Source organism: Festucalex cinctus, chromosome 2 (assembly GCF_051991245.1).
Source record: "Festucalex cinctus isolate MCC-2025b chromosome 2, RoL_Fcin_1.0, whole genome shotgun sequence".
Classification (NCBI taxonomy): Eukaryota; Metazoa; Chordata; class Actinopteri; order Syngnathiformes; family Syngnathidae; genus Festucalex; species Festucalex cinctus.
The window spans coordinates 34935897-34958989 of NC_135412.1; the positions used below are offsets into that span (position 1 = coordinate 34935897).

General features: G+C 39.6%; 3 protein-coding genes across 12 annotated transcripts in view; all 3 read right to left on the reverse strand.

The window, feature by feature from the left end:
* Nucleotides 1-3141, reverse strand: part of lamb2 (laminin, beta 2 (laminin S)) — a 58715-nt gene extending 55574 nt beyond the window's left edge. For all 5 annotated transcript variants that reach the window (XR_013282524.1, XM_077514795.1, XM_077514794.1 and 2 more), the window contains exons 1-2: nt 2982-3141; nt 2691-2743 (exon numbers count right to left, since the gene is read on the reverse strand). Coding sequence is in view for 3 of the 5 variants with exons in the window: in XM_077514795.1 (XP_077370921.1) it covers nt 2691-2721 (31 nt within the window). In the remaining 2 variants the exon portion in view is untranslated. The remainder of the gene's footprint in view (nt 1-2690; nt 2744-2981) is intronic.
* A 494-nt stretch (nt 3142-3635) lies between these two features.
* Nucleotides 3636-7693, reverse strand: naa80 (N-alpha-acetyltransferase 80, NatH catalytic subunit). Of its 4 annotated transcripts, none has more exons than XM_077514809.1 (2): nt 7545-7693; nt 3636-6790 (listed from the first exon to the last, which is right to left on the reverse strand). In XM_077514809.1, coding segments are annotated over exons 1-2 (834 nt in total). In that variant the 5' UTR covers nt 7547-7693; the 3' UTR covers nt 3636-5958. The 4 variants fall into 4 exon arrangements, with proteins under 4 accessions (XP_077370935.1, XP_077370936.1, XP_077370937.1 ...); XM_077514810.1 differs by having other exon boundaries at nt 7533-7680; XM_077514811.1 differs by having other exon boundaries at nt 7541-7661.
* A 267-nt stretch (nt 7694-7960) lies between these two features.
* Nucleotides 7961-23093, reverse strand: part of prkar2aa (protein kinase, cAMP-dependent, regulatory, type II, alpha A) — a 33350-nt gene continuing 18217 nt past the window's right edge. For all 3 annotated transcript variants that reach the window (XM_077514813.1, XM_077514812.1, XM_077514814.1), the window contains 9 exons: nt 18204-18239; nt 15599-15735; nt 14953-15059; nt 12878-13019; nt 12455-12556; nt 11817-11891; nt 11347-11412; nt 10646-10784; nt 7961-9223 (listed from right to left, as the gene is read on the reverse strand). In XM_077514813.1, the coding sequence (XP_077370939.1) occupies nt 9099-9223; nt 10646-10784; nt 11347-11412; nt 11817-11891; nt 12455-12556; nt 12878-13019; nt 14953-15059; nt 15599-15735; nt 18204-18239 (929 nt within the window). In that variant the 3' untranslated portion in view covers nt 7961-9098. The remainder of the gene's footprint in view (nt 9224-10645; nt 10785-11346; nt 11413-11816; nt 11892-12454; nt 12557-12877; nt 13020-14952; nt 15060-15598; nt 15736-18203; nt 18240-23093) is intronic.

A 23093-nucleotide genomic window follows, 5' to 3' on the forward strand; every position in this document is an offset into this window, starting at 1 on the left:
TAAACTACACTTCCATGACCTCCACTTCCTCGTTCAAACAAAAGCAAACACAGCCCACCTTCTTGTGTCTTTGCTCTCAAACATAATGACAATTACAAAAATCAAATACAATCATACAGGATGATAAATCAATTAGCATGCAAATGTGGAATCGTTTGATTATGAAGTGGAGCATTAGAACACAAACACTGCCTCACAGGAAAGGGCCTGGCTGCTCAGTACAATATGACCAATACAAATAATAAAATATGTACCACATGCAGAGATCCGATAAACTAATTGACAAGCTTGGTGATGAAGTGCTGCCTCCATGAGCGTAAATACAATCAATCTTCACATATTTTTCCTTCTCACACTGGGCTAATAGTTTCTGCTCATCCTGTTGCAACCCTCGAATTCTGTCCTAGTTTTAAATAATAGGTTGTACTGTGTGCTATTGTAATTCTTGCTTAGGCAAAAGGCATTTTGACAAAGGCATAAAAAAGGCACAGTTTTAATTGTAAATGCAGAATATGTGTCCTTTGATAATTGTAGGACAATTAGGGGTGTTAAAATGGTCTTGAAACATTGTTGACACAGTTAATGAATTTGGAATATTGACAACAGTTTACATTATTTTCTATGTGAAAAACAAGAAGAAAAAATGAGATGGACTTAAATTAGATTTGTTTTATCAAGTAAACTGTTTTCATGTTTGATAGTAGTCAGATTCTTTTCACACCTATACAACATTTAATAACATTAGAATGTTATTGAAAACCTTGCAGTTAACTCTTTGACTGCCAAAAATGTTTAATAAGTAAATGAGTAAAATCACGATGTATGCCGCCATAAACGTTAAATGACGTCAACTACATTATTTTATTATTATTATTTTTTAATCAATGGGAAGTGCAACGAATAAGTGCAGAGCAGTCTGGTCAATGAGTTGTGGAATCAGAAACACTCACTAACTATGGCCAGCAGATGGCAGCATTGTATCTCTTTTCAATGGGCTGCCAGCATACGGAATCTAATGAAATACATTTTTCAAGGATGACGTGAATGATCAAAGCCTTTGTCACATTAAATCTAATTCATAAAGCGTCACTAAACAAAAAATATTAGTGTCAAAAGTCACTATTTTGGAGAAAAATGTATCTTTTCACAAAAAGCTTGTTTTTTTTCCTTACCGTTTCAATTTTTGATCCATGTCACTCAAATTACCCATTTTCAAATGGTGATTACAAAAGAACGGAAAAAGGTAGGAACATATTTTTTTTTCCTAATGAATGAATAGAATGCAATCTTTCATTCGTTTTTATGTATATGAAGTAAAATCACACAATATTCTGTTAGCCTTGAAAGATGAGCTAAAATGCTCAAAATTGGCTGGCACTGCAGGGGTTGTTTTTTTTTTTTCTTTTTTTTTTTCTTTTTTTTTTCTTTTTTTTATTTTAATAACGTGTGGCAAGTAAGAGTTAACCACGTTTTTATGATGGTAACAGTTTGGCAATTTTAAAGCAATATGAGCGCATTATCGAGATGAGCCAATGGATCATTTGCAGCGAAGCCCAGACAAAAATGGTGACCCCAACAACAGCAAACTCCATAAATATGGCAGACCTGCATCTTATGACAACACAATATTTTGTCATAATTTTAAACTACTAGAGGGTTGTTTTTTATTGTCTAATAATGTCTCAATATTTATTTTACAAAGGAAGACAAGTTTTTGCCCTCCATGATAACAAGCTTTTTTCCAAGCGTTATTTTCTGTATTTATGATGTTTTCAGCAATTACATACATATTATCATGGAACAGACACACACACATTGCTGTATGTACTGTAGGTGTGTAGTGGGAATTTGTTTGCGATTTCTGCTGAGCCGTTTTAAGAGAACCATAAAGAGGCGATACGCCACCCACAGAGGCCTTTGCTGTCAGTCTCCATCCACCAAGCGGCTATTTTGATAGTTCAAGTACACGTAACTTGATATTTATAAGGAATGTGCTATTTTAATAGTTCAAGTACACGTATTTAGATATTTATAACGAGTAGTAAGGAAGAATTACTCCACTGACCTTGACATTTTTCAATGCTGAAATCTGCTGTACGTTCATTAAAGCACTCCAAGTCTATTTTTTGTTTTAACTCGTCAATGTTTTCAACAAACACAGGTTGAACAAAAATTGACATTTGTTGGACATACAACAATAAAAAGATCTCAATATTATGTACAGCAAGTGTACTCCACTGCAAACTACGATAACAATAATGCATACTGCGAAAATAATTTGCATCCAAAATGTAATTCAAAAGAGATGATAACTATTGTTATAAAGCACAGGTGTCAAACTCAAGGCCTGGGGGCCTCATCCGGCCCACCACTTCATTTTATTTGGCCCACGAAAGCAAATCTTTTATGTCAGCATCCATAATTCTTGCTAAAATCTCCACTCACATTTCTAAAAGTCATATATAGAAACAATCTGACGTGTCTGGCACATTCAATTTGTTCTTGTGCAGCCTAAATGAACAAATTCACGTGTTGCCCTCAAGAGATTTGACCAATGAGAACCCAGTGACCTGGAGACAATCATTAATGCCTCGGCGGGCTCACCACTGGATCACTTCTGAGGATTTCTTAAGGATCAAAAACCATGGATGGACTTCAAAAGGTGCGGTGCGGGTGTACAGTGGACTCACCGCAGACCAACACCAACAGTGACGCTTGCATCTCGCAGCTGCGCACGGACAACCTGCAGAAGAAAGTTGGAGAACGTCTTCATCCACACCGCATTGCCTTCGTTGTAATACTTTTACACATAAGTTCAAAACAAAACAAAACATGAATGCATATACAAACATTCCAGGAGCACGCGTCGAAACCTTCAATTGAATTGCCTTATTTTATTCCCAAACACTTTTTGTGTTAAAATAGCCAAATGTTTCCATTTACGGGCGGTCTTTAAACGTCGCAGGGAGGCGGACACTCACCGCCTTGGTTCCGTTCAGATGTACACTGCGATATCGGTGTCCGAACCCACTGCTCTTCCTTCGGTTCCACTTGCTGCGAAGCTGTGGGACACTACAAGAGGAGCTTGCGTCGCTTCGCTCCAGCTGAGCCGGAGCGAAACTTGTATGCTCTTGCGTGTGGAAAACCCGGGTTGGAGTCCTACTGGATAGGAGCAGAGCAGGGACAGAGGGAGGAGACACACGGGCAGCCCCTCCGTGGGGGCAAAAGGGGCGACTCACCCACAAACAGTACAGTAAAGGGGTATTACTCACACGTCGAAGTTAAGTAGCGAGTACTGATACTTGTGTGCAATATTGTATTTAAAAAAAAAAAAAAAGATTCAACCCCTTGTCGAAAAGTACACATTCTAATGTCCCCAATGTAAAAAAAAAAAAGGCTAAATCTGACAAAGAAATATTACTAAGTATTACTAAAAAGTCTATATACACCAGTGCTTCTAAATTATTCTGTCATGCCCCCCCCCCCCCATAAGAAGAAAACATCTCGCCCCCCAACCCCCACGCGACTATAAATAGTATCATTTGTCTATAAAATTGTTATAAGCACACCTCTGCGTAACACTGTATCCGTATTAACGTATAAGAGAATAAAATAAGAAAGAAACATGGACCAACTTACAACAAAGAATAGCTTTATTAACTGTAACAGAAAAGATTTAAAGTGCATCTGAAATTCAAAAATAAAACATTATATATAAACATTTTCTGACTGACAAATGTCAAACCATATGATACGGTAAAATAAAATTACATAAAATCAATAAATAATAATGCATTCAAACTGATCACCAAAATTAACTCAGGAGCACAATATTAAAAAAAACAACTTTAACCTGCAAAACAAAAATATAAAATAATTTGTGCTGATTTATTTATTTTTTGCTGCGTGCAAAGCGCGCATGCTCAGTGCAAACAAAACCCCTACACCACCGAGCGAATGCTCCCTGCGCACACTCTGCCAATAATGAGAGCGCCACTGTCCCCTAATGTAGTGGAGGTGCAATTGCACTTTATTCTAGGACCGTAAAAAAGAATTAAAAAAATAATAATTAAAAAAGCATGTTCCCCGAGGTCAAACTTGATGGAGCCTCGCGCCCCCTTGTGGGGGCCCGCCCACTATTTGATAAGCACTGATATACACTATAATACTATATCGATTACTTTTGAAAATGAGGAATAAAACTTCTCTGCACCCAAAATAGTGTCCCTCTTAATTTAAATAATCCTTCATGCTGATAAGTGAGTTGAAAAATAGGCTACACCTTACCTGTATTTTTTTCTTTTTCTTTTCATTTTTTTTCTATGGCAAATTTTTGAACACCATGCAGATACTGTTGGTTTTCAGGCTGGCTTGCAGAGGGCAACCCCAGGATCCACATTCAATCCGGGCCTCCAAAACCAGGTGACTTCCATCCATCCATCCATTTTCTTAATCGCTTGCGCCTCACAAGGGTCGCGCGGGTACTGGACCCTATCCCAGCTTGCTTTGAGCAGTAGGCAGGGTACACCCTGAACTGGTTGCCAGCTGGGCACAGAGACGAACAACCATCCACACACACAAGCACACCTAGGGACAATTCAGAGCGTCCAATTAACCTGCCATGCATGTCTTTGGAATGTGGGAGGAGACCGGAGTACCCGGAGAAGACCCACACGGGCATGGGGAGAACATGCAAACTCCACCCAGGAAGGCCGGAGCCTGGACTCGAACCGCAGTCCTCAGAACTGGGAGGCGGACGTGCTAACCAGTCACCACCGCATTTGCACAATATAAAACATTGAATTATTAAAACATATTAAAACCTGGAGAACTCAGATTATAACAAATGTTCCCACATTCAGGAGATTGTTTTTCTGGTCCTATGAAGCTCAAGGTTAAACTTTTTCCCAAAATGTATGTTTAGCACCACAAACATACCACTACTAATCATCAAAAAGCAATTATGAATGTAAGTAATGATTTTGGAGCTGTTTTCTTCTGCTGGACCTAGGGCCTGAGATCTACTGGAGGGAATTATTTAGTGGGAAACGTATCACAAGCTACTGTAAGACAAAAAAAATAATAATTCAATTCCTCTCTCCATTGCACAGTTAAACAATTACTAAAGGATAAAAATGTAAAATGATCAACTGTTCTGCCTGTAATTCATATCTTCTTTGTTTTAAGCATTAAAGTGATACTTCATTTATTTAGCCTATTAAAGCAATAAAAAAAAGTTACTGTCTAGAATTAATTTGATACTTTCATTATTTTTCACGTACAAATAGTGCCTTTAAAAGCACATTTTGCAACTTGCTGTCGACTGAAAATGACATCCCAAGGGCTCAGGTAACCAATCACAGCTCACTTGTTTTCTCGGTTTGGTTATGTGACATTCACATGCTGAAAATATCAAATTTATTACAGGCAAAATATTCATGTTTGACTGACAAAAATGTCTAAGTAAAGTATCCCTTTAAGGGACCAAAACAACTCATTTTATTCATTACATTTTTTTTTCAAATTTATCACCCAATTCATGAGTTATCGTAACTTTACTCAAAATATCTGAATCAACATCGGCCTAAAAAAAATAAAATAAAATCTATCAGTCAGGCCCTAAAATATGCATATAGCGCATATATGTGCATGTAAATACATAGTTACACACACACAAACGAGAACAAGTGCTGTAGAAGTTAATTTCATTCTTGACATTTTTCGCAGTACACAAAAGCACATCACACTGACTGCATTTCAGAGCTAGAAAAAAAATGGAAGAACATAATGCATGTGTTGTAGGGACTGCTGATCATCACTTGTTTCGGGGCACTAAAATTTAATAGGATCTGATATGACTTTTAATGTGAGTTGGTGAGTAAAGAGTACATAATGCAATAACTTGACATTAGACTTGATTTTGTTTCTTTTTGAGTGCGTTTACCCCAGAGATGTCCTTCAGAGGTTCTTGTGCATCCAAAAAATGGATGTTCCCTTTGCGTCCCTGTAGGGGGTTTCTGTGAGAGTCTGAGTCATGGGTGCACCTTCAGATGGAGGAGGGATGGAGGGAGGTGGTGGAGGAGGTACGAAACAGGTCGGAGCTGGTGGTGGTGGTATGGAACAAGCAGGAGGAGGTCCATTAGTCCCAACTGGGTTCCCCTTTTGTGTTTGTTTTTGAGTGTTAACCACTGCATTCGGAATCCTGGAGAACCTGAGAAGCATCTCCATAGGAACAAACGACGCCATGGCTCCTGCGTTCTGCACCGGCGTTGACAGCGTGTAGCCGAGGTGGGCGTAGAAGTGCTGCTTATCGTGGGTGGTCAAGTACAACCGTTTGAACCCTCTCCTTTTGGCATAGCGCTCAGTCTTCTCCATCAGAGTTCGGCCGTAGCCTTTCCCTCTCTCCGCCTTCGAAACGACCACCGACTCCACAAACAGGGCGTCGCCGTGGCCAACAACTCTGGATAGGCGGGCATGTCCCAGCATCTTCTCAGCGTCTCTGGGACCCTGTAGGAGAACCAGGCAGATGGGGAAGCCCGGGCAGGATTTCTGCAGCGAGTGAACACGGGCAGTCTGGCTCCTCTGCCACTCGGTGTTGACCAGGTCAGCGCAGGGAAGCAGCAGATCCGGGCGCAGGTGGATGGGAGTGACGCAGATCTCCTCTGCTGGATCAGTTTCTGTTTGGCTCTTTGTTCCAATTTCATCATCCAAAATTGAAAACTCAGAAACTGTCTGAAAATGAAGGTCCATATCAAGCCCGTCTCTGGTCATTGGCATTCCAGACTCAGTCCTGTGGTGATCATAGTTAGCCTTTATCAATGTTCGGAAATTACCATGAACCACAGGGGTTTTAGGCAAAAACTGTATTGTACAGTCATTCAGTGTACAGTCATTCACACAATATGATTTCACACCGTACAACTACATTTATTAGTAAATTGAGGCGACATCACTGTTCAGTATACTTACAGATTTGTTTTGTCACCGAGTGCTGGGAAAGTCCATTTACCTCTACATACAGTACATGTGGCTTTCCCTAGTGGCCAACAGAAGCAATAAGGGGACTGTAGAACTTGTGACATGATGGTAATCAGTCGTCTTACTAGTGCGCTGTTACTTAGAAAGGACACAGAGTCTATGACCATATTAGTACATGGACACTGAGATAGAGATGTGTATTTAAAAACAATATTCAAATGTCTTTTTTTTTTTTTAAGCAGTGCGTTGATTAGAGCGCACTAGTGGAATACCCATGAGTAACGTTCTTTCTAGTACTACTTTCTGACAAAAGTAAGCTATTTTCGCACTTGTAGTGGACTGAAGAGATAGAGGTTTGTCCCTTTTCGGCTGCCACTTTGCTAAAAATAGAGGAAATGACGGAAGGCTAAGTTGAAGCTAGCTAATCAGCCCCAACTTTCAGCATAAGTGTGAGCGTAAAAAAAAAAAAAAAAAAAAAAAGTTTCATATTAATGTTGACATGTTCTTGAGCAAGACAATACATCCTACCGGTAGTTTCTATAACGTTACGTTACCTAGTTACCTACATGTCCTCCGTTGTCGCGCTCGGTTGCCGAGTCCGCTCGCTCCTGCTCCTGAAACAGCCAGCCTGCTGTTGCCTTTGCTTGTAGCACTAATGAGAACTGCCAAAAATTGCTCCAGGATCAAAATACTGCCATGTCTTGGAGAAACGTGTGCCTGACACTCATCGCGCCATGGCTCTCTCCGCTTGCGTGATCCTCGTCTGCCACCATGCGCACAGGAGTTGTATTGTACTTACATGTGATAAGCGCCTACACACACCGAGTAAACGAATTAATGGCTCAAAATACAGTATTAAATGATACCATCATCACTAAAATGCATTCATCCATTCAATATCATCGCAAAGTTTTGATAAAAAAAAAAGTCAATCACATTAAAAACAACACAATTGCTTTAATCAACAAATATGACCAAAGTAACAGTTTTAGCAAAACGTTTATTTTCATTTTATTTTTTTTCATCCAGGACAACTCATTTAGGATAATCGAGAAGAAATGAACACTAATAACTTTTTATTAGCTTTTTTTCTGGTGTTTTTACATAGATGGAGGGTGAAATTATCATTTGGTCAAAATAAAACAAAAATAAATGAGTATATGATAGCAATACATTAATAATTAATTCAATAACATTGAGTGTGATGTCAATGATAGAATAAAGTCCCAGAAATGGAAGATGTCATTGTTTTTCACCACTTCCTCTGTGGTACTGTAATCATCACCAGCACTAACTGAACTTGACAGTCGAGGAAGAAATGGAGTGTCCTCACATTGTTCTGCACCCCAGCCTCACAGGGAGGAAACACTTCTTTTAAATATATATTTATATATATTTAAATAATATTTTATCAAAGCTTGTTTTTTCATCTTCATAAAATGTTTCTAAAACTTTTGTCTTCATTAAACTTTTTTTTTTGTTTTTTTGCATTTTTAGTATCTTTTTATTTTATTTTTTTATTTTAAGTTAGTCAGCTCAATTTTGTGTTTTTGCAAATGTGGTTTGTGTTAAGTGTCCCCCCTGTAACTGTGTGTCTGCGTGTGTGTGTGTATGTATGTGGGTGTGTGTGTCCTTGGCTGAGCTATTAAAATGCTCTTATGACAGTAAATGTACTGTCATACAAAGCGTGGTTGATGCTGCATTTTGGAAAATGTTGTGAATGGGGTGTGTTTGTGTTCATTGTATGTCCAACTGCTGCTTTACCTGCATACAGGTGGATGCAGCTAAGACACTGGTGCTGAAAGCTTGAAGCTGACGTGAAAAAAAAAAGAAAAAAAGAAAAAAAAAAGAAAAAAAGAAAAAAAAAAAGGTTATGGCCTAAAGTTATCTGCGTGTATTTGTGTTTAGATTTATGAGAGAGTGCATGTGGAACAGAATATGTGGGTGGTTGTGTCGGTGTCTTCTATATGCAAAAGAAAATTCTATTTTATTCCGTTTCATGTGAACCAAGTAAATTTCTTATGTTTGGACAGTATGACTAAAGCTTATTATGAGTATGTCGCCACTGTGTGTGCGTGTGTGTGTGTGTAATAGAAGGCACGGCGGGTGGAGTGGCAGGCTCAGTCTCTCAAGTCCATGCTGGAGCCGAACAGGGCCACCAGCTGCTCCTCGTAATGGGCGATGTTCCTCTTCATGATCTCTTTACAGGAGCCCAAGAGGCGCTCAAATGCTTGCACGTCTATTACTGCAAGGAGGAGTGTGAAGTCAACTCAGATATTCAAATATCAATTCTAGCCACACAATTACCATTTGACAGAGCTCATTTTGCTGCAATAAATTAAATTTGCATGAAGTTGGGGAAACAAAAAAGAAACCAAACCTACTAGAGTGGTACCTTGACTCAAATTATTCCTCACTGAAATGAATTGAAATGTTATTAATCAATTTAAACCTCCCAAAACCACAATCATTTTGTTACATGTTTTGAATTGAGAAAAACTAATGTTGTATGGTAAAATAATAATCTATTATGGATGCCCCGAAATTTTAGCCAAATAATTTCTGTCAAAAATGATTTAAAACAAACAAACAAACAAACAAACAAACAAATAAACAAACGGAAGCATGTTGCATTCACTTGGGGGCGGGGGGGAAACTCCTGTTTTCTGACAAATTTTTTTGGGGAGCTTTGTTTTTGAGTAATTTTTTCCTTTCTGTTTTACTGACTTTTTTTTTTTTTGTGTCATACGAAAAAAAAAAAAAAAAAATCAGAAAAACTGGGGGAAAAAAATAAAAAATACTCCGAAAAAAAAAAGAGCCAGAACTTCTATTTTTCCAGAGTAATTTTTTTTGGACCTTTGAACTCCAAATGAATTGTTGCAGACCACTGACCTGTATCTATGACTGGATAGCCAATAGCCCCAAAAAACTTATTCCAAAAAACAGAGCACCGACTTCTGTTATTCGGAATTTTTTTTTTTTCCTGTTATTTTTCCAATGTTCTTCCCCCTGTTTTTCGGAGTCACTTTTTTTTTCTTCTGTTTTTGGGAACAATTTTTATTTATGACAGAAAAAAATATTCAGCAAAACTGGAAAAAACAACAACAACAAAAAAAAACACCCTAAATAAAACAAAGCTCCCAAAAACAGTCAGAAAAACAGGAGATTTATTTTTTATTTTTTTTCAAATGAATACAATACGCTTCCGTACAAACAAACAAAGGCGAAAAAAGATAATTAAAATCGAACAAATATGGCCGAAACGGGATGTTTCTGTCTGAATTAAATGCATTCCACCTCACAACTTGCTGCCGTTTGACTGTGAGACTTTATAATGGACGCAGCTGCTTCCTTCATGCACACCAGAGAAGGGTGCGAGTGTCGCTTGTGAGACAACTATTACATCAATACAGAGCACCACCGAGTACTTCTACTTATTTCTGGGGATTGTAGCCGATTGCTCGCTACTGTGCGCACTCATTTCCCGTCAACGAATAGCTAATAGTAATGGTAATGATGCCTGTACATCTGTCGACCGGCATCCCGTCCGTCCCCCCCACCACCGGCGATGACAAGTGAGCGCATTAACTCTTAAAGAAAAACACTTTAAAAGAACTGATGCTGACAAATGTGTGGAAAGCAGATGGAGGTGTATATTTCATCTTACCCAAACATTTGACACTGCCCACTGCGTAGGCTGAAGCAGCCCGGGGCTTGTTAGTGACCAAGGCCAGTTCCCCGAAGTACTGACCCCTGCTACAGCGAGCAATCTCCACCTCCGCATTGTCTGCATGGTCTGCCTTCGTCTGCACGGTGTTAGAGCAGGAAAGAGGATTAAAGGTTAGCAACCAGCGAACGTATCAGCATCTCCTAGCCCACTCCCCCCGAAGCGAGAGAGGCACTCGGCAGCTGAGCCGACAGTCGTGATTCCCTCTGTTGCTTGGCAAAACCTTCTTAATGGGGAGTGTGGGTTGTCATTTTCAAAATGATTCATACAGAAACTACCTGGAAGACTGCTATAGTCAGCTAAAAAAATGGCTTCTGTTTTAAAAATACATATTGTTTTCACAACTTTGCAGTTTGCACACTGTTGATCTGATAAACAATCGGATTCATATAATATACATTACCAGACTGTATGAATCTCGAGAGTTGTGAATAGCACACATTAACAACATCTACTTCAACTCTTTGGTAATCAAAATTAGAGTTTGAGCCACGTTGATATGGCACAAATAGATGTGAAGACGTTCCAAGTAAACAGTTAACTGGCAAATATTTATAAATCTAGGATATCTGTGTGGGATACAATTATTATACAAAATAAACTCAAACAACTCAAAGCTGTGAAATGCAAACTCTGCTTACTTTACTCTTCATCATGATTTTGACTTCCCCAGATTCTACAATGTAGAAGCAGTCAGCACTGTCTCCCTGTCAACAAAAGATGCCGTTAAGTTTCTTTATCAACTATCTTGGTTCTAATTCCATTCTAAGACAATTTTAAATCTTTCAATTGTCAATAACAGCACATATCAACATCCCGGGCAAGGGCTGAACAATGATTGCTTTTATTTTAGCATAAGCCTGACCTATAAGGCAAAATCATTCATGTATAATAAATCTGATAGTGTGTATTATAGTATAGATTAATTTATTGCTTGTGTTAAAAAAATACTCGCATATTAAATCACAATCGCAAAATTGGGGTAGGGGTACACAATTACCAGTCAATTATTTTTCAAAATCATTAAGCCCTAACCAGGCTACAGATGCCTTTACATAACATGATTGGTATCATGCTCAGCCTGCATGAGGTCAAATGTCAGGGGGCTTACCTGTGTGATGATGCGCTCACCATCTGAGAACTGCTTTGCACCTAATACATCCACAATCTTCATCCTCTCCGTCACCTGCACAGATTTAACCGGGTGGATGATGAAGGATTCTCTCATAAATGCAAATTATGTTTATGTCTATAGATCTTTTCACCATAACTACACACGTACTTGCATGTGGCAATAGCTCTGAAGACACCACATCTAAACAAACGCTTGTCTTTTGACCAAGGTAGAGCCACTGGGAAAATAGTGTTAATGGCTTAAATTATTTTAGCCTTCTTCTTTACCACCGCAGTTTGAATGTGCAATATCAATTGAGTATCAATTGAAAAGAAGAGGTTACATAAGGTAAAGTATTTCCAAGGAACACCCAACACTGACCGCAATTTACATTTCAACCATTAAAATGATTCAAAAATAGAAGTGGTGGAAATTCAGACAGTTAACCCAGCTAGCCACTGTGAGCCCCTGGCTAATTCATTTATCTTCTGTTGCCCGGATCAGGCTAATGGAACAGATGTGCTCCTTTGATGCTTAAAAACTACTAATCAGGGTGGCCATTATGTTGGCACCTATTGTTTACAAACATTATAACAGGTTTATCGAAGGCCCACTCTTTCAAGCATTGAACTCACCTCCAGGGATTTCAGTAGGGGCACAGATTCAATAAAAGACTCATACATCTTCCGCTTCTTGGCATTGTTCTTCAGAATGAGTCTACGGAATGTGGCACGATCCTAAAGGGGGGGCGGGGACAAAGAAATCATAAGTAGATTGTCTGACTTGTCGTTCCCTGTTTGACCACTTGGGGGAAGAGGAGAGCACGTCCTCCATTCATTCATGTAAATTTAATTTCATTCTTAAGTCTTAGTGGGCCTCACAGTCAATGTACTATATGTTGATACAGTCAATGTACTATATGTTGATGCTATGATGAGATAACTACAATGAATTTTAGACATGACAAACCAGATTGGTGTAACAATATTGTACTAAGTGACAACTTTATATCTTCAAAGCTTTCAGGTTGGAATGATGGCATATTTGGATGCTCTTACCAGTCCCCATAGCGATCCCTCCTGGGTGGCGATGATGGTAGCTGCACGTGGTGTGTTGTACATGAGCGCCAGCTCGCCGAAGCTGCCCTTATTGTCATACTGACCCACACATGTCCCTGATACCACAATGTCATACACACCTCTGGAGATTGAGAGATCAAACAATGAGAGAAACCTTGAATCAGTTCATGCACAGTCCAAGTATGCGATTTAATCTGATTCAGCCACAAGTTCAAGTGTACAGTATTGGACCTCAGACCTGCGGTGAGAGTTCTAACAAGCACAAGTTTCGGAGATTGGCACAGTTCTATCAAACATTCCATTAGTTACCAGTTTTCATAAAGACCCACTAAATGTTACTAATCCGCAAATCATAGTGTGGCTCAGGCCCAACATATCTATTCTGACCTTTTAATTCTACTTGGAAAGGGCAGACCATTCAGGTCGGTTGGTTGAGGATCACTTGCTGTTCCCAGGGTCAAGTCTAAAAATGGCAGTTGGCTTCAATGAGATTAATAACATTCCACAGCCAATCATTTCTGATTTAGAGTTAAGTACAGAATTCTAGTTGTGCCTTTCAGTCAGAGCATCTACCCAAATTCACATATCAGTTGTATTGTATTACCTAGTATATATGAAAAAAATGTGTGTTCATTAAAAATGGACCAGTGTACATATATATGGGACAATTACATGTTTAGAAGGCATGGTTTACAGGTACAGGTCTGTTGTTCTGTACCATGTCTTCCCTCACCACTTCCCGAGGGTGTCACAATGGTTTAAGTCTAGTGGATAGCACATCATCCACCTAAAAGTACTGAGGTTGAGAACTCGAGGAGTTCTCCCACATTCTAAAAACATGTTGCTTAGTTACATTGAAGCCTCAATTGTCCTTAGGTGTTAATGGTTGTTTGTATATGCCCTGTGACTGGCTGGCGGCCAGTTCAGGGTGTACCTCACCTCTCACCCAAAGCCAGCTGGAATAGGCTGGATGAATCACTTAAGCATCTACTGCATTACTCCAACCTCCCTGACTTTGTGACTCATTTTGGTTATCCGTATTACGCATATAGGCAGTAATAGAAGTATACCACACTGGAGCACTCACTAGCAATGTTCCCCCTAATATGCAAACTGCTTTCGGTACACAGCAAATGCATACACTTACAGTGTATTTAAAAAAATAATAATAATAATCAAACCAGTGCTGTATTGGGGGTATGGTACCTCATTTGCCTGATACGAAGAAATTGAAAAGTTTATTCACAACAAGTTGTTGATGGAGTAGAAAGAAAAAGTCATCAAAAAATAAAATGGTAAGTGTGAGAGCATTTCAGACTGAAATATGCACCATGTCGTGTAATCATTGTCACACGGACCATTCTCTCTCTTTCGAAAACGCCAACTAACGCTTATTTTACCTTTTGGACAGGTGTGATAGTGATACTGGTTTGACCAACATGTGCATGTCTGATGTTGCTCTCCATAGTCCAAGGAATGCTCAGGTGAGAGAGTTTGTGTGAATGCCCAGACGCATGGAAACTTAGAGGGAACATTGCTCACTAGTCTGAAAATCCAGATTTGAAATCTGACTGCATCCTTAGAGAGTAAATTCCATTTACAGTTTCACAATCCTGGGATAGTATGACTTGGCAGGCGTGCTGCTGGTAAAGGTCATCATTACACACACCTCGTGCAGAGAAAACACAGAAAACAAAAGGTTTATATTGTTTTTATGCAGATGGGAAGATCACAATCAGTGGACTCTCACTGTATTGTACTGATGAGTAATTAGAGGCAGGGATGGGCAAGCAATAACCTTTAAAACGCTGGTATTTATGATTTTGCTCATTTGGCATGTCCTCCAACCTTATTTTTTTTAGTAGACAGGAGTGTGCATGCCCTCTTGGTGCTATATGGTCTAACAGTTTTGGGCTGTAGTAAGTGAGTCAAATATGTGTGAAGTCAAATATTCATATTTCATAATATTGTCATATTCAAGTCAGAATGCCTTTTTTAGGCATCTTTGACTTGACTCCGCAACTGTGAAAACGTGAGACTATTTGTATCTTTACCGCTCTATGACGTAGAAGTTGTCCCCATCATCTCCCTGGTCAATCACATGCTCTTGGGGCTGAACCCGTAATTCAAACATTGCATCCAGCACTTCAGAGAACTGCTCCTAAAGTTGGGATGAGAAGGACAAGAAACATGACACATAAAAAAAAAAAAAGAGAGAAACAAAGAGCAACAGTGGAATTGAACAAGACACTAAAAAAAAGGCAAATCGCTCATGTGAGTAAGGCCCCTGGAGGGAGGGCAAGCTAAAACTGTTCTCTCAAGGAGGCATGTGTGTAAAGGGGGAAAGCCACTTTTTATTCACATCTAGTGACATTTATTCATGTTTCATAAGAAAATGTGCATTCTCAAGAAAATCATGCTATCCCTAGAGAACATGTTCAACATAATGTCAGAGATATATCATGGTGATACCACTGCGGTCCACACTGAGAAAATACATTCTCATTCATTTCAAGCCAAAGCAGCTGCAAATGAATTAAGGGCAGGGACTTCATAAAACACATTTTGAATTTTGTACTGATCTCTGGAGTTTTACTATGTCATTAATGATAAAGTACACATAAAGAAACATGGGGTAAAGGGGACTAGTCTTTTGTCACCAATGTGCGTGCATGCCTAGTCATCCTTCCTATTATTTACCTGGTCCAGTGTTTTGAAGAGCAAGATGTCCCGACAGGCCTCCTGCAGTCTGCAGCGCTGTTCATCTGTTTTTGGATGAACCACTCTGGGTTCTGTGTCCTCATCATCCTCATCTGGGTTGAATGCCTCCGCACACACTAGAGGGATGTGCATTTGATTAGATGTACTAGAATACACAATATCAATTACCCCAGCAAAAAAAAGTATAAAACTGGGTTGGTTCCCTCTACGCCAAGAAATCTTTTACAAAGTAAACCATTTTCATCACATTGCCCTTTCGCAATGCTCTCACCACTCGGTAAACATTGGTGCACATTCAGGTGACGTCACACAAGAGGACTTCTAAAAATGATATTGGAGTCTTTTTTTTTTTTTTTTTTTCTTGAAGTTGAAGTCATAAACCTTTGTGTACTTTTCCCCTTTAAGTATAAGCATTTTTTTTTCCTGAACTTGCTGGCAGTAACCTATAAATAAAAAAATATTGCCAATCTGCAAGTCTGACCTTATATAGCTATACTGTACATACATATTTAATAAATGATTTATTGTGAAATGCAGGCCCCTAGTTTGAATTTATTTACAGAACTGTCTCAGAAAATTAGAATATTGTGATAAAGTCCATTATTTTCTGTAATGCAATTAAATAAGCAAAAATGCCATACATTCTGGAATCATTACAAATCAACTGAAATATTACAGGCCATTCATTATTTTAATATTGCTGATTATGGCTTGCAGCTTAAAAGAAACTCAAAAATCTTATCTCAAAATATTAGAATATTTCCTCAGACCAAGTAAAAAAAAAAAAGCCATAATCAGCAATATTAAAACAATAAAAGGCTTGCAATATTTCAGTTGATTTGTCATGAATCCAGAATGTATAGCTTTTTTGCTTTTTTAATTGCATTACAGAAAATAATGGAAAATAATAAAATCACAATATTCAAATTTTCTGAGACAGTCCTGTATTTTTTAAAAAAAAATTATATTATGAGAATTTGTGACTGTTCTACCAGCACAGTTTTACCAAAAAGGTTTAAGTCAGGTCAGTCTAGGTCAGTCTATTTGAAGCCACACAGGCAGCAGAGAAGCCGACAGCAAGCCATTATAAAGCTGGGGAATAGACATAAGAATCAACAGCAATGGAAGGACAGTCGTAAAGATAAAAATCAACTGACACACCAACAGCATAATCAAAGTGCAGCTGCTCTCCACTAAGGCTGACAAGTCAATTACTCATACTGTATGTAATTATGTCAACATTAGAGTAGACAGTACAATGAAATGTAAAGGCCTCAATACAGCAATTCGTCAGCCATCCTATGGCGTTGGCGCGTCACGTTGGAAAAATGGCGAAAATACACACCGCAGGAGACAGGCACCGACACCAATTATCAAGTACAATTCTGCCCAAGCGTGAGAAGTAACTTCCTCTTCACACCATCGGTGGCGCTAGTCTATTTCTCATTGTTATAAAAAGGCAACCGGAAAGCTCTTCTAGGGGTGGGATATAAAAACTTTACAGAGAATTGTGTATTATAAAAGCAAATCCTACCTGATATACCCAGTTGTGTGAATGTGTTATTTAATATATAGTGATGAATTCATCTTCTCTTCTTTACGTCCAAATGCAAAGGGTGATAATGTGCAAAACGAGCGATATTGTAACACAGACTTACATATGAAAGTCTGTGTATTGTAAGGCTTACCGTTTATCCGCATTTGTCACAACCTGTTTTTGCCCCATGCACTGATTCGCTAGCTAACAGCCAATCTGAGTGATTAAATGTCACAACGCTCCCAAAACATCCCCCAGACGCTACCCAACGGGATCTGACACTGCGCCAATGATTTCTACATTAATCAGACAGCGTATACAGACACCCAGATGCTTTCCAACTTCAGACATCGGATTGGTGTTATTGAGGCCTTAAAAAAACAAGAGTGTCATAGATGAAAGACAACTGAGACAATGACAGCGTTTTTCAGTAAAATGTACAATAAGTAAGTGATTCAGGTTTATTTGGGAATCTCGAGTGCTGATGATGGCCCCCGTGTCCAGGCAACTACTAAAGATTGTCATCCAATTAAAAAATGATGGCCAATATGGCTATATTTATAAGTGTTAACTGTCCAAATACTTCCAAATGCCCCTGAAAATTGAGGTACTTTAAAATGGCAAGCATTTTTTATTTTTTTATTTTTTTTTATTTTAGGGAATCCTTTAAAAAGCTGCAAGTCTACATTTCATACATCATCACTTCAAATCCACTGTGATTCTGTATAATGACAAAAATTCCCAAACTGTCAATGGCCAAATACTTCTGGAGATAACTGTAATAAGGTGGTGCAGACAGACACAGCCTACGCATATAAACTCAGGATCAAAACAGGCCAGTGACGGAGGCTGTCGATACAATATATATCTGCGACTTGTGTTTGACGTGCATGGTCAACACAATACGTGCACACACTGCAAAAGGGCCTGTTACCCAATGAAGTATGCAATATGGTAGTCAGTCTGAATAGCCCTTAAGGGACAATGACGTCAAAGATACAATAGTGAACTCGCAGGCACGCACTGACACTCACACAGGAATCTCACCTGACACTCTTCTGTTGAATCTGCTTGGTGGTGGAGCTGCAAACAGATAAGAATGGGGAGGAGCAAATGAATATCATTGAGTTTAAACAAACAAATATTAAGACATCTTTTGTGTTACCTGGGTAGTCTGTGTAACAATATACAATACAATTCTGGGGGGGTTGATGGAATTTAAAAAAGTCGGGATGGGCATGTATTGGTATAAGGCAGGGGTTCTCAATTAGAAATTTAAAGGTCCAGATATTTTTTTATTTATTTTTTTTTAAACTGTTTTCATGTACTTTGGAGCTGGGTGTCCTGTATAGTAATTATCAGGAGTTAGTGGAAGCCGCAAAAACATTTATTTTCAGTGTCGCACTGATTCTTTCTTGCTTAGTATTACCCCCCCCCCCAAAAAAAATAAAAATAAAAAAATTAAAGGTGAATCAAGTGTCTTGGGAGTCAAAATCTTCACATACATCTCAAAAGTCAAACAAAGTGTCATTTTCCTTTTAGAAAAATTATCGTGCAGTGTCAAATAGCTTCTTGTGCTTACTTTGAGTGAGCACCGTTGCCTTTTGCTTTTCTGTCATTGATGAGGTCATTTTCGTGTGAGAAGCCTCATATGACTTCAGCTTTTTTATTTTATCTGTTCGAACTTCGTAGCTCTGATTTTGTGAAGCAATCTCGCAGGGGCGCGTCTCCTAATGGCATTTTGTTTTCACTTTTTTATCAGAGCCACTGTGCCTTCACACAAGACACATTGGCATTGTGCTCAAAGGAGGTAAGATAAACATATTTGTCAGTCCATTTGTCAATAAATCGGCGATTATCATGTCCATCTTTCGATGACCTGCCATTTTGATAGCGTGAGCCAAGCAGCTCTCCTGCTGAAAAGATGTTACCGCCCGCCACCTGCGCCGTTAAAGTGACTTGCGGGTTTGAATAGTTATCAGCAATCAGCACATCGTTGTCATGTGCATGACAGTCCTTAATGCAAGCTAGAGCGTTGTCTGTCTGTCTGTCTCTCTCTCTCTCTCTCTCTCTCTCACTCTAACCACGCATCAGCCTCTCATAGTGGGGTGCTCCGTGCCCCCCCCCCCCCCCCCCCCCTCTGGGTCCACAAAGAGGTGGTCCGCAGTCCATCCACTAAATGTGGACCTTAGGGTATAAGGGCATAGGCGTGCACAATTAGACCCCTAGTGATGCTGACACCCTTGCCCCTCTGCCTAAAGTGCCTTTTTTTTTTTTTTTTTAATAAACACTTGACTGGTAACAGGTAAGTCAGTGTTGACACAATCTTAGAAAAGCAAGATTACATGATTAATCGTGTGCGTGCGTGTGCGTTGCACCCATCCGAGCTCTCGCTCTCTCTCTCTCTCCCTTTGTCACGTGAACGCTAGCCACCGTTGGTCGCAGTGGGACAGAGACATAAATACTAATGGAATTGGTACTTGGAATGGGTATCGGAAAGAATTTAAGCGTGAATACTTGAAGTGCTATCGGTCTGAAAAAGGTTACATCAACAGCACACACATACACACATATACATAGTTGACTGTTGGAAGGGCTTAAAATACCATGGTATAACCCCTTTAAATTAAAAATGTGAAGCAAATTAAAATAGAAGAGCTGGTGTTCAAAAACGCTGTCTATAACTAATCTGTGAGGTGATCGCAGATTTACAGAATATTTTTTGTAGAATATCATAAAAATATTCTTAGATTGTCCTTTTTCTTTAAATATCAAAATATATTTTTTGCAGCCCATCTCGCCCACCCTTAAATGAGGAGGAGTATGTGTAAAATTGGGAGCCAATTAACCCACATACACCCGCTTGATAATGCCGTGATTATTGCAGGCCAGAGGGCGCATGGCTCTCTGTTGCGACACGTCACATTAAGAGTGTACACTGCTACCGTATTACCATCCTGTCAGATCCCATTAGATCTAGACTGTGAAGCTGAGAGACTGGAACATAATCATACATACACGCCACTTTCCTCGGTCAACTGAAAAAGGTTGAGAGTGTCACACTTTTCTACTAGTCTTAACACGACTATTCAATGTTGAAAGGGATTACACCACGGTATTTTAAACCCTGCCACAGTTAACTATAGGCATATAATGATTAAATCTTACCTTTGACACCATGGTGGTGTAATTTTTTTTAATGAAATATTGGATGTTTTGCTGGTTATTTTTCTAATGCGGATGTAAAACGCCGATTTCAGTAAAACCCCGCCTCTCCCAGGGTGGTTGCTGCACACCCGGCGAGTCGGCTACAGCCTGCTGCTGGATCTCTGCGTTTGGCCACGCAAGCTATCAATTCTTTAATAAACATTTGAAACAAAACAGCTCCTTGCCGCAAGAAATGGTGGATGAGGAGGGGAGGAGAGGAAAGAAGAAGGAGAAGAAAAAACAAATCTGAGTGGGTCACGAACTGGATACCTGCTGCTTACAAGGTAAGCACGCCAACCACTACACTATTTGTTCAGTTAGGTTTAGCAGCACAAATAGTTTACACTTGTGTCAGCCAGAACCCTTTCTGGGAATTTAAGATGGCGAATCGTCATTGCACTTTGGCACTGCAAATGTGAAGGATAATTGATTGCTTCGAATTCATTTGGACAGAATGTTTACTGATAAAAGCTACTTTTGACACTATCCCATGGAGGTCTGAGGTCTCAGAGAATGTGGGCGTGTGTTTAGTCAGCAGAGGCGGTGCGCGGGTGGGTCCGCACCTAATGACGTCAAAAAGTGCCAACAGTCCCCTTTCTGAGGTTGTGAGGGGCTGGTGCTTGGAGAGCAGAACGACAGAATTTCTCATAGGACGGGCGAATGGATGAATTAGTATTTTAACATGGCTAAGAGCTCCAAAAAGTTGATTTTTCACGTTGCTGCCCCTTTAAGAGGCGAACTAGATTCAACTTCTTCATGGCAACAATTGCAGGTGGAATCACCCAAGCTACTGGTATATTTTTCTTTAGAAATTGTGTTGATTTATCAATTTCAAAACTATTGGCTAGTTCAACACTGGACAAGTTTTATTACTTAATTGTGCTGTTAACATTGCACAACGCAAGCATTATACAAGAATATAACAAAAAAGCAAGAGAGATGGCAGAGTAAAATAACTACTTGTCTAACCTTATAAGTGAGTTAGGTAATTTAACACGAGCACACCTGCCATCATATCAAGTCTGTCCGATTCTGCTTTTCTCCCTACTTCCACACCTATATCATAGAGCTATTCCATTCTCACAGACTAACAATTATAACATCCCTCATGCTTACATTCTCTCGTATTTTTTGCACTTGGCGTGAGTCAAAATTGAAACTTGCACAGACAATAATCTTTTTAGATCATATGTTGGAATGAAGAATATACTACACTGGATAAGTGTCCTGTCTATTGTTGAGTCTCCTTTGTTGATAATAGGTAGTTACTAAATAAGAATAGCACCGAGTCACATATTTCTGGAGGGGAAAAAAAGGATAGCAGACACATGGAGTCCGACAGACAGGACCCAGCGTAACTTATGAAAAATAGCTAACCAGCAATATATGATCAGGCCTGGTGCTGAACACACATTGCATATTACATGAATGCAGTCCAGGAAATATTTCTGATCACATGTATGCGTGTTCGGTTGTGTGGGTGCACGAGTCTGCGTGTGCAAAGTGTGAAATGCTCTCCCTCTCGTCATGCGTTTGTGTGGTGTTTGTGGCAGCGTGGCGATGCTGATGGCTGTATTAAATGTACGCCTGAAGTTGCCTTGGCAACCGAACACAAAAAGGATCTCATTGCCATAACAACCCTACCCCATTCACCCTCCCCTCGTCACTTCTTGGCTGCATCCAACTCCCTTCTCCCAATGTCTTGCTTGTAACAAGTGGCAACTCATCCCTCCATTTCCCCCTTCCTCCTTCATCACCAACACCCTCACAAGCTCTCGCTATCTTTCCCCTCCCGCAGCGTACACTCACCATGTGCCATATCAGAACTGTTAGAAGGAAAGGAGATGAGGGAGCAAAAAGAGGTGGCGGGGTATTTACACAGATGGAGAAACAAATGACTGACCAGAAGGTTTAACAGAGTGAGATATCTGGAAATCTGACATATTAGGTCGTTGATAGCAGAAAATTGGCACATGTGAACAGTGACCTCTTTATGGCAAAGAAAGAGGAAGAAAACCGAAAACCGAACAACCTGAAAATATTAAAGGCACGTTGCCAAAAACACATGGGTGGATGAAGGAAGAACTCTGGGATGTGAACACTGGTGGTGTTCAGGGGGAAAATCAAACAGGGTGATAAAAATATACTCCTGATATGTGATTAATAGAAAAGAGGCAGATAACCCCATTAAAGCTGGGAGCGCATTTCTACCGTTAGAGCTGGTAATGCCCCAGCGCTCTTCTCCTTTTAAAGCCGGGAAAGCGGATACGTCATTTTGTTTTGTTTTGTTATTTTTTGGTCTCTTAGCCAATGAAATACAGATTTGCGGGAGTTATGAAATAAATGACGCGATTAATGACGGCGCTGGAGGAATTTGAATGAAATGAAAAGAGTCAACAGTGACATACTGTAAAGAAATGTGTTTGTAGACAATAAGTGCGTTTCCATTACCCTTTTTCGCAAAAATAAAAGCGATATTGCACTATTTCGATAAAGTACAATTTAGAATTGTCTGTGTTTCCATTGAAGAGAGTTTTGCTTCTGAGGCGGAATTCTCGGAATGTCCCGTCTCGCGAGACCTCGCTGTTCTGTAGGAGGTGCTCATGATGTTTACCGTAGAAGGACGCCCGGTGTCGTTATGTTACTTTAAAAAACACTCACCCCTCATCGGGCGGTTTCGGACATTTAGTGTTGGTGTTGTTGTGTATGTCCCTCGGCAGTCGGCAAGCA